The sequence below is a fragment of the Miscanthus floridulus genome, chromosome 4, assembly GCF_019320115.1.
Source record: "Miscanthus floridulus cultivar M001 chromosome 4, ASM1932011v1, whole genome shotgun sequence".
NCBI lineage: Eukaryota > Viridiplantae > Streptophyta > Magnoliopsida > Poales > Poaceae > Miscanthus > Miscanthus floridulus.
This window is the reverse complement of record NC_089583.1, coordinates 114,343,408-114,354,546: the sequence shown is the minus strand read 5'-3', so window position 1 is coordinate 114,354,546 and position 11,139 is coordinate 114,343,408. Positions and strand designations below refer to the sequence as shown.

The window sequence follows — 11,139 nt, the reverse complement described above, 5'->3', positions numbered from 1 at the left end:
TGTTCCTCAAAATTTGCAGTCTGAATAAGAGAGCGGGAGCAACTAACAGAAACGTACGAAGACTGGGGGCGCCTCCTCTGCCTCGTCGTCGTTCCAGAACTTCACCTTCCGGAAGAAGATCTCCGCGCTGCCCTTGGGCACCTCGCCGCGATCTGCACCCAACCCCACAAACGCCCGCAGAAAGCTTCCAACCGAATCAGCTCAGGATCGCAGCGAATAAGAAAAAAACAATTCCGCCCAGATCGGGCGGCGGGGGACGTGACGGGATCCAGATCTTACAGTCGCGGAAGACGATGTGGTCGCCGCGCTGCGACAGCACGAAGAACTGCGAGATCATCCCTCCACGCCGCCGCTTCCGCTGCCACGTCTTCTCTCGGGGCCGCGCGCCCTGGCTGCCCGCTGTAACCTGACGCGACGCAGAAGAACAGCAAGTCAGGAGGAAGACGACGAGGTGTGGACGATGACGTGGGAGTGGTAGTCTGCAACGTGTTTAAAGGATCGCCGCCGTTGGTCCTCGATCGCACGGCACGGCATGTAGGACAACGTTGCTCCAGTCTGCTGCGATGCTAGCACAGGAACTATGCGAGAGCACCTATAAAACAACCTCATGCTACAGCAGTAATTATTTTTAGTGCAGTTATTTTTTTATCCTTATTTTTAGTGCAAGTTCTAAGTGAGTAATAATAATATCGATTGCTGAAGCCTGGATAGTAGTCACGAGTTTTTTAAAAATCGTTGATGACATTTTGACGAGCAAAACGCTAAACCAAACAAGCAGCAAACCACGACAGTGATTGAATGAGATGTTTAGATGCGGCGTTTCACAATGAAAAGAAATACATGTCTAATTGTACTGACTAAAGAATGCATCATCCAACTACGAAGTGCGAACTCGCAATTGGCATATAACCAAAAAAAAAGATGGAAAATCAGTATTTGCATCTTCAGATATTTTCAGTTCTTTTTACTCAATGAAGAAAAAAAAAGCTTCAACTTTATGCAGAGCTAAAAGGAAACCACTATATCACTTTATTACTAAATTATATTATTCAACTACAAAGTATGAAATAATCTTTCGTCAGCACCGGCCGACATACTACCTGTCAGCCGAATTTCTCTCGACAGTCTAAGATCAAGAAAAATAAAAAAAAAATAGAAGAAAAAAATTACATAATTACATGTACAGGGATCCCAGATCCTTTGAAATGTTGACAGCCCCCACTCTCGCTGAACTTTGGCATGGTTCCTGCTTTTATTCAGCTTGTTTGATGTTTGCATAAATCCACAAAATTCACTGCATCTTCAAGGCGATAATAATGCCGATGCATTTGTGAGTGCTCAGAGTAGCTCAGTGAGAATATCTTCAGTGTACTTCTGCAAAGCCACTCTTGGGGTTATGTTCATGTATGATGCGGTGATGCCTAGTTGGTGGTGGCACATCAGCCAGTAAAGACTTAGCTTCATCATTCGAGTTGGTGGCTCTACACTCAGAACTCAGATATGTCCGGGCAGCAACGTGTATAGACTATCAACTGTTACCATAGTTGTGCTAGTTAAAAAATACGGAGACTCGAGGACTTCTTCATATCGAAGTCTCCCCTCTCCGGCAACGGTGGGAACTTTAATTTAGGGAAAGATTTCTCGAAACTCTCCAACAACTGCATCGAAAATATGTTAGTTAAAAAAATGAGATTTATCAATTTTCAACCAAACAATTGTAAAACAAGGATAGACCATTGTTCAATCTCTGCTAACAGCTGGGACAAGAGATACATACATTTCACAAAATAGTGTACCATAGAGTTCCACAAACTTTCCCGAAGTATTTTATTCATTGTATCAACATCACATGCATGGGTCCAATATGAATCATGAACTCCTGCATGGATTTAGGAAAAATATCAACAATAACTCACTTTTTTTGAGCCATAAATACAACAATAAACTTCTACCATCACATGTTTTACAAAGGGCCTACTAAAACTCTCCAGAACCTATCAAGAAAATGTTATCCTTGAAAATAATGAAAGCACTAACCTGCAAAATTCAGACCTTGCCTTTTGCAAGCAACAGCAGTCATCATCATATGAGAGCCATCAAGAGAATGCACAAAGTTTGGAGGGAAAGCTGTCCTCTGCCGCTTCACCATAACCTGGTTGATTGATTAATTATTAAGTAATACTCCAACATAAGTACAGTGACCATGGTAGCAAATAGACCACCACAATTCAATGACCAAACCACTACGATTCATAAGCGTCTCGGGTCTCAGCTACTCGTTTGATTAGCAGCCCATTTTATAGGTAAAAGAAGAGAAATATACAATGATGCATAGTACTAGTCCCTTGCCTCTTAAGTTCCCAGGTATCCAAACAGAAAGCATTGTTATGAAAAGAGAAAGTGATCTCCTACCATTAGCTATTAATGGAACACATCCATGAGACTAAAAATGGCAACAGATCAGGAGCCAACTAAAGCAGCTGGGCGTAACTCAAAAAAGAAATAGGATGAGATACTCCAAAATGCCATTCTCTCTCCCCGTGTGGTCATAACTCTAGCAAAAGAAGAGAGATGAGGTCACAAAATTTAGTGGCCAAGAACAGGTGCTCTTATGTTCCACCTGTGGTTGGAACTTCCACCTAGGTGTACCAGAAGATTTCCAAAGATGAACCCATAAGTTAAACAGTGAGACCTTTCTGATACTAGACAAGCCGCAACTCCATGCCATCACAATGGACATTTCAATCAGCAGCTAGTAACCAATGGCCACTTATTTTAACAAGCCAATGCAAAAAACAGTGTACCTTATCAGTCTCCCGCTGAAGGGTCAAAACCTGCAGTGACGTTTTAATCTACAAGGCAAACATCAATATCAAAGTCAATAACAAGAACATGACTATTTCCTCCCTAGAGTCTCAAAAGAACAGGAGATCAAGAATAAAACAATTCTACTGAAACACCTACAAGATGCTTCCCAAGTTTGCGATATGGTTGCACAACTGGGAGCCCAAGAGGAGTCGTCCATCTCACTGGTTCATTTTCACAAGCAATTACCTGTCATGCAAAAATAGGTTGGCACACATGTATATCAGGAAAACTCCATTACAAAGAGAACATATGTTGACCTGCAAAGCAGACCACTAACGGACATCAGAGCTGAATGCTAATTGAGAATGATTCACCTTGAGAAATACAAATCCTCAGACAGGTCGTTTTCATTCATTCAAGTCTTTTAAGCCTAACTACAGTTCACGCCAATAATGGTGCACAGGAGGTTGAGGTCTTTATAGTTTTTTATTTTGCCTCTGTTAATATTAAAGCCAATTATGGTGAAGGGCGGGCCTAATGCAAGCGGTAGAGTCTTACCGCCTGTGACCGGAAGGTCCCCGGTTCGAGTCGCGGTCTCCTCGCATTGCACAGGCGAGGGTAAGACTTGCCACTGACACCATTCCCCAGACCCCGCACACAGCGGGAGCTCTCTGCACTGGGTACGCCCTTTTAATATTAAAGCCACTCATTTCACTGGTGTATTCTTGGCAAATAAATCATCAGAATACACAGCATGTTAACACAAATAATCAGCAAACATTTAGTCAATGAAAACTTATCTAGGTTTCATATACTGTACTAAATTGTTTATAATAATAAAAAAAAGAAACCCAAAAGATTTCTCACAGCCTTCCACAACTGCAGTTAACTGCAAAAGGTCAGATCTGTATGCCTTGACACACTGAAACTGCCCAAACATGGTTCTAAAATGGATGCAATACTGAACAGTGTAATGAATATGTCAAGAGAAATATGATACTATGGCTGGTACCTTGGCACAGTCACCAAGCCAGTTCATGATACCACGGGCAGCTTGAAACATCTCACCAAGTGCTGTAAGAGTAACCTATCAAGGATAAAAAAAATGATGATTAGACATATAGAACAGAGAATCTAAACAACTTCACTGGATAGGATCTTCCACCTTAGCAGCATAGCATGATGCACCAAACAGTTCCGCTTCATCAGGAATGACCCCCCTCTCCTTTAGTCTTCTTTTTATTTGTTCACGTGCTCCGACATAGGTGACACCGTACACAGATGTCATCACAGTTTGCTTCACCAATTTTCTATCCACCTGCATTAGATAAATAAGCCATTAAATAAAACTAACAAGTAAACACTAAAACCCGTAACTTTCAATTATTCTCTATGGAGCTAACAAACTTTCTACAGTATACAACTTAATGTAGATCTAATTACAGAATACCCAATTAGGCAGAAGGATTCTACATCAAGTGAAAACTCCCACGGTTCCCAATAAAGAAGTGCCACGCTGCTAATAGATAAATAGATCAGCTGGGTTTTGCATCGATTCCTAAAACGCATTATGAACAATATGGTAATCCTCATTCTTCAGCAACAATAGTTAATCAGTCTGTTAACTGTTCAAACATTTAAAAGGGTGTCCCTTAGGAAATAATTTAGCAAGCATGCAATAATAACAAAAATATTCAATTGCAAATTCATAGAATAAATAAAAAAATCGAAGGGTCCTAGCTGGTTTAGCATGAAGACACCTGTAAATGATATCATGCATCAAGGCTTCAACCTTTAGTGCCTGCCCATATATGTCTTACTTTTTTTATGCGATTTTTTTCAACTTTCGACCATCAACTTATCTATCTTATAAGGCAATATGTAGTAACAACTAAAAGTTTATATGAATGCTGATAAAAAAGCAACACCTGATCAACTATCAGACGAGCACGAGTTACATCAGGATCTATAGAAGGATCTATAGAAGGATCTTTTTGTGCATCCATCCTCATAATTTCGACCACCCTGGAGCACAACAGATTCATCATTATGAATACAAAATAATATAACTTAGCTAGTCAATTGTTGCATCAAGATGAAGAAATGAATAGTAAAAAGATACCCAAATAAGGATTTAGATTTAGGGTTTATGATGATTTAGGGCTAGGGTTTAGGGTCCAAGCTCTTAGTAACAGACAACACTGGTAACAAAGACTAAAGAAGCATCACAACAGTCTTACAAAGACATAACATATCAATTTTGAACCCGTGGGATATTTCGTGACGAGACTTCAATAATAATAGTTCACAAATTCTAAAGGTTAAAAGGATATTTTCAGAAAGAAACCCCAGGTGGGTCACCTGGGCACCAGATGACAACAAGACATCATGCTTTGTAGGACATATCACGTAAGGTCACATGAATTGCCAAGATTGACTCACAATCAGGAATAATTTGGATATATCTAGAAAGTAGTAAAAGCAGCTGGTATCTAGTGCCTTGCTGATCCTCACTAATAACTTTTGATGGGGAAATTAAAACAAATTAATTACACCTCAATTGTATTTGGTCCTTTCTTTTTCTAAAGCATTTTATGAAATCAGATGTGGTCACATGATTATTGAGATATGTTGCGGTAAGTGATTCCCAGCACCCATAAAGACCACACAGAACAGATGGGTGAATATGGGAGGATAGACTCATGCAAAATATAGACTGCTACATGTTCCCAAAGCACATCAAGCACTAATATGAACAAGTTACAGACTTACAATTCAAAATATAATTGACACAAAATACATACCTGGTTGCTATTCCAGTGTAAACATCTGCAGGCTTTTCTCCAGCGACTAAGTTGACAGCAATGGCTCCCAACTAGGAAAATTTTAATAAAAAAGGTCACTTAACAAGAAAAATTAGGTAGCCAGTTACCCATAGCAATGACAAAAAAAATATCAACGAGAACAACTGAATCTATTCAGGTATGAACTAACCTTATCCCTTCCAAGTGCTGCATAGTGTTGCAGGCCATTACAAGAGCCATCCTAAAATATTAAAAAAAGTTAATGGAAATTTCAAATTGGGTTACATTTCCTGGATCAACATTTCAAAGATAAAACATATATTGAGTGGGTCCCTACAGTGATATTTTACATCTGGAAAAAATTATCTCCAACTATATTTGCTCTTCAGAAAATTGAGAAGGAAAATGTTGCTCGAACAGAATATAAATACCTGGTGCACAGGAATATGTGAGATTGTTGTTTCTGGAGATGAGCTTCTTAAAGCTTCAGTGAGATTCATGCATACTGCCAGGCACTGGAATGGATCTTCAGCACCAAGCCACCATCGTTTGCCTTCTAAAGGCCTATCAGCAGAATCAAATATTTCCTCCAAATGATTCTCAGTAAATGCAATCCGGCCATCATATGACAACTTATCAACACCACCAGCATACAAATTTGCTAGGTGTATCTTCAGCCAACGCAAGCCTGACTTGCCAAGTGGCCGACCTTCAGCAAACTCTAGAATCCCTCGACAAAGATCTGAACCCAAGTGGTTCAGGTAAGGATGCATTGGATAAGCCCGACCTCTAAAATCAACGTTGTGTGGATAGTAAAATCCCTCTTCATCCTTCATTTTTCTAGCAACCTGTAATGAATATGTACGCATTAGATGAAATGAAACAGTAAAAGATCGAATAAACTGTGGCACCACAATGGATAGCAAGACCCCTTAGACTCTTACAGCAAGTTTGAGTTCAACATCACATCTCTGAGAATGCCTTTCACTGTTCTCCTTCTTGACTGACTTCAAGTGCCACTTCCAGTTCTTTAGCAAGGTTTCATCTTCAGTGTCAGGCTTCTCCGGTAAGGGAACCTGAGTATATGAAACAGTTCAGTTTAGATCCATACTAGAGTTTACCACCATCAAATCAGGCCATAAAACAATTTTATGAGAAAACAAATGACAACTCACATCAGTACGATCAACCAAGTCAGCAAGCCGGCCACCACTTGACCATATTCTGTCAACAATGCTAAGAACTCTTTTGTTAACTCTCCACTTCGTGCTCCCAAGAGTATTCAAGGCCTGAAACCAACAGGACATCAAGCAATGAAATTTGAGGTACACATGTTCTTGCATAAAGGGCGTACCAGTGCAGAGAGCTCCCGCTCTGTGCGGGGTCTAGGGAAGGGTGTCAGTGGCAAGCCTTACCCTCGCCTGTGCAATGAGAGAAGACTGTGACTCGAACCCGGGACCTTCCGGTCACAGGCGGTAAGACACATGTTCTTGCATAAATTATTGAATTTAATGTACCAAATGGTTCACGCAAATTGTTACTTTGAGGTGGGCAATACAATTCAGAGCCCCCTCAAGTCTAGCTCTACCATCCCATGATGTGGACTCAAAATCCCATAGTTGTTACAGATAAAAGAATTTAAGAAGGTATGCTATAAAAGATTATTCATCGAATATGCACAAGTCAGAAACCAAAAAAAAAAGAGCTACCTCAAAAACAGATTGCATCTGTTCCCTTGGAGCCCTTTTAACAGCCTCCCTCTGTTGTCTAGCACCATGGGTACGCATTACATATGATGGTAAAAAGAGGTGTGCTCCCTTGTCATATCTGTAAAAAGTTTTAGGGGAACCAAACAATTAGTTGACAGATTAACATTGCAAAAACTATAAGCATTATGTTACTAAAAATATAGGAATAACTTCAATACTTATCCAGAAATGCAAAGTGATAAAAGTAATAGTCTGATCAAACAGAATCTATTAGTATAAACAAGGACCAGACGCTGAACTAATATAAAGGTGGCTACATTATGTAAATAATAATACCAGAAGAAAAGCCAAAGTTCCAAACCATAAGTGCTGTCCAATTTGTAAGATGCATCATATGACAACCAATGAAGAAAATAGGCAACAAATACAGACCCTGTCCAACAGATTGGGGGAATCAACATAGGCATGTACGGAATGACCATGTGCTTTGCCTGTTCAAGAGAACATGCCCAGGTAACCAAGGAATGCAAAATTAGGAGAAAAGCATTCCAGTATAAATCAAGATTTGTGTAAGAGGGTCAACTAACTGTTCTATCCAAGCCTTGCTGGACCAGTGGATCACACTTGATCACACCATATCTGCGACTATTCTTCCTGTTAAATTAAAAATAGATGATAATATAGGTTAGGCAAAATAACAAACTACATTTAGGGGAAAAAATATTAAGCTAGTTATCTTTACAACTTAGCTGGCTATATATTTGTCAGTACAGCTCTGAAATCGCATGCGAAGTAGTTCAAATTAGCATATCGCCAGCATTTAGCTGCAGGATGTCCTAATGTATAATGATCTTTAATTGCCTTTCAGCACATGTATGCTATGTATATAGTTTCTAAAAAGTGACAAAATATTTTAATAAATAGTCAGTACAGCTCTGAAATTGCATGGGAAGTAGTTCAAATTAGCATATCGCCAGCATTTAGCTGCAGGATGTCCTAATGTATAATGATCTTTAATTGCCTTTCAGCACATGTATGCTATGTATATAGTTTCTAAAAAGTGACAAAATAGTTTAATAAATAGCACATGGAAGTATACATGCAATTAAATAAACCTTCAGCTTTTCCCTATAGTTGTCTAATCAAAGCGTTTCCCAGCTAATAAAACCTGGGAGTTAATCCAACGGCAGAAATTTTTTAGATGACCTATGGATGGACCATCAAGAATCAATTTTGTAGTAAAGGAAGGAAAGGTAACACTATTACTGTTGTTCTTTTGCCATTGTTCTCATTTCGTGTCTGAAAGCAGGACGGATGTCAGGCAGACCATCTGATGACTGGCTTGCAGGTGGTTGTATATGTGCTGTTTCCATAAAGAGCTCAATCAAACGACTACCGACCTGTAGAACAGCAAAGGATAATAGGAAATGTCAAAAGTCGAAATAGGCGCTGGGCGGAAAACAACACAAAGTCAAATATCTAACATAAGATTCAGACTTTTGCTTGAGCATCTTGACCCCACGGCCTGGAATTATCTTGATTCTTCACTATCTTCCTTACTTGCCGTAACTTTTGCTTTTTCATTAGGTCAGTGACTTTCTTTCTTAGACGCTGTTGTTCTTTGGCAATGTCTGTGTCACCAGCAGCTTCTTCTTCCTTTTCCATTTCTTTGTTGCTTTTTTTCCTTGTCTTCTCCAGAAATCTGTTTATTCGAACCTAGTGAAAGATGAAAAAAACAATATGCCATGGTTTATTAGCATCTGATACCATGACACAAAATATTGTCACTGAACTGGGTTATGCGTTAAAGAGTTGACACCAAACTATAAATTTATTCAAACCAAATAAAATGTAATAACAAGGTAAAAAATATGAGAAATACATAATATTTATGGCACCTTCAAAGACATAGGGCACTGGTTAGAAATTCATACTTAGACGACTGAGTTCAAACAGAGAACATGAAATTAATAAAATTGCTACAAACTTAACAGGTTGGGTTCAAACAGAGAATATGAAATTGCCAGATTACCAAACGCACCATTGAATTACTGCCATACCAATATAAAAATAATAGTTCCTACCCTTAAATTACTCCAAGAAGTTAAATTTTATATTTAATAAGGGATTGTCTGTCAATTATGATTGACAAAGTTCATCTATGGCAGATATAAACATTCTTTGACTAAAATAATATTACTCTTTTTTTTTTTTGCTTTGCAATGATGCCTAACCATAGATTACTTCCATGATGAAAGAAAAATAGTTCACTGAGAGAAGAACAGATATCTTATTAGCTCCCCGTTTAGAGTTATTTGGTCTACAAATTCGTTATAGTAAACTCCACCGATGTTCATGGACTGCACATTACTAACAAGTAACAACAAGAAGCCTCAATTCCCCGAGTCAAGAAGCACCCTCCAAGCAACAATTCACACACCTCGTGCTCAATGGCCTCGCCAATCTGGCACGCGGCCTGGATGACTCGAACACTGCCGTCCCCACTGCCCGTCATGAGCAACCCCATGAGCTTGTGCATGGTGATGACAGCCATCATGTCCGCTGGGAGCATGTTGAAAAAGGGGCCGTGCGAGGCCCGGGACCCAGGGTCTGCCACAAGCTCTTGCTCAGCGGCGATCTGGTCCCGCAGCGGCTCGAACCAACCAAGAAAGAGCGACTTGATGTAGGGCAGGTTGGGGGCGAGCTTCTGCTCGCACATGTCCGCGAGAAGCTCACGGTACTCCTTGGCGGCCTGCTCCCACGCCTCCGTCTCGACGCGGATCTGCCGCCGGCGAAGGGAGGTGTACCTGTGGTACGTCATCCCGTGCTCCGCCGCCATCACTTCCACATGCCGCCCGCGCCCACTTCTCCTATGCCGGCCACGGTGCTTCTGCCCGGGTGCCTGCCGCTCCTCTGCCGCCGACTGAGGTTGAGGCAGATTCTGACTCGGCTGCGCCCGGACGATCTCCTCTATCGCGTGGTGCAGCTCCTCGGCATCCTCCGAGGACACAGCCTCCGCGGCGGAGGAGGCGAACCACCGCGGCTCGTGGTGCCACGGGGGCAAGCGTGACGGCGGAACGAGACCGGAGGCCGTAGTGGGGAGATGGCGCTCGAGAGGAGGAGCGTGCGTGGCGGCGGCGCGCTGGAGTGGGGAGGAGGAGAGGAGGGCGGAGGCGAGGCGGCGGGTGGGGAGGCGGCGCCACATGACGGGCGGCGCTGCTAGGGTTGAGGGTTTAGAGACTTTTCCCTACGAGCCATTATAAAAGTTTCTAATTTCTTTTCTGTCACATAAATTTTGGCTACACCTCCTCAGTTCCTCGCGTAAAGTTTTCTGATCTCGTATGCCACTTCCGTGAAGTCAGAGCATGACGGCCGGTAACAGAGGGATACGATGACCGTTTTGCCCCTGTGTCCACTTAAGTCCCACGAAACCATCTCTTCCTCATTTCTCGTCTCTCTCTCGAGCTCCTCTCTCTCTCTCAAAACCCTAGCCGAAGGAACCAAGGCGGCGACGAGAAGAGGCGGCGGTGACCAAGCACACGCGAGGAGAGGGTCTCGTAGGATAGGGATCAAGAGGTTGACCCACTGGATCCAAGGCCGCGTGTAGCAGGGGCCTTGGTTGAGGGTGACCGCGAGATCCAATCAAGGCGACGACGAGAAGAGGCGGCGATGACCAAGCAAATCTGCACACGTGAGGAGGGGGTTTCATGGGGTAGGGATCAAGAGGTTGACCCACTAGATCCAAGGCCGCGTGCAGCAGGGGCCTTGGTTGAGGGTGACCGCGAGATCCAGGGAGTCGCCATGGTGGAGCCGGAGGT

General features: G+C 41.9%; 2 protein-coding genes across 2 annotated transcripts; both read right to left on the bottom strand.

Moving 5' to 3' along the window:
• Positions 1-12: 12 nt before the first annotated feature.
• Positions 13-542, bottom strand: LOC136552714 (AP-4 complex subunit mu-like). The gene is made up of 3 exons (XM_066544281.1): positions 487-542; positions 280-406; positions 13-152 (listed from the first exon to the last, which is right to left on the bottom strand). Exons 1-3 carry the CDS (start codon positions 532-534, stop codon positions 43-45), a joined length of 285 nt encoding a protein of 94 aa, XP_066400378.1. The 5' UTR covers positions 535-542; the 3' UTR covers positions 13-42.
• Positions 543-1,626: 1,084 nt separating this feature from the next.
• On the bottom strand, positions 1,627-10,545 carry LOC136549128 (DNA-directed RNA polymerase 2B, chloroplastic/mitochondrial-like). The gene is made up of 20 exons (XM_066540416.1): positions 9,762-10,545; positions 8,819-9,037; positions 8,588-8,721; positions 7,909-7,975; positions 7,754-7,812; positions 7,322-7,439; positions 6,788-6,901; positions 6,557-6,688; positions 6,044-6,460; positions 5,803-5,853; positions 5,613-5,683; positions 4,737-4,833; positions 3,974-4,126; positions 3,821-3,895; positions 3,367-3,495; positions 2,965-3,054; positions 2,805-2,852; positions 2,038-2,152; positions 1,814-1,879; positions 1,627-1,658 (listed from the first exon to the last, which is right to left on the bottom strand). The coding sequence occupies exons 1-20, from the start codon at positions 10,524-10,526 to the stop codon at positions 1,627-1,629; spliced, it is 2,952 nt and encodes a 983-aa protein (XP_066396513.1). The 5' UTR covers positions 10,527-10,545.
• Between the last annotated feature and the right edge of the window lie 594 nt (positions 10,546-11,139).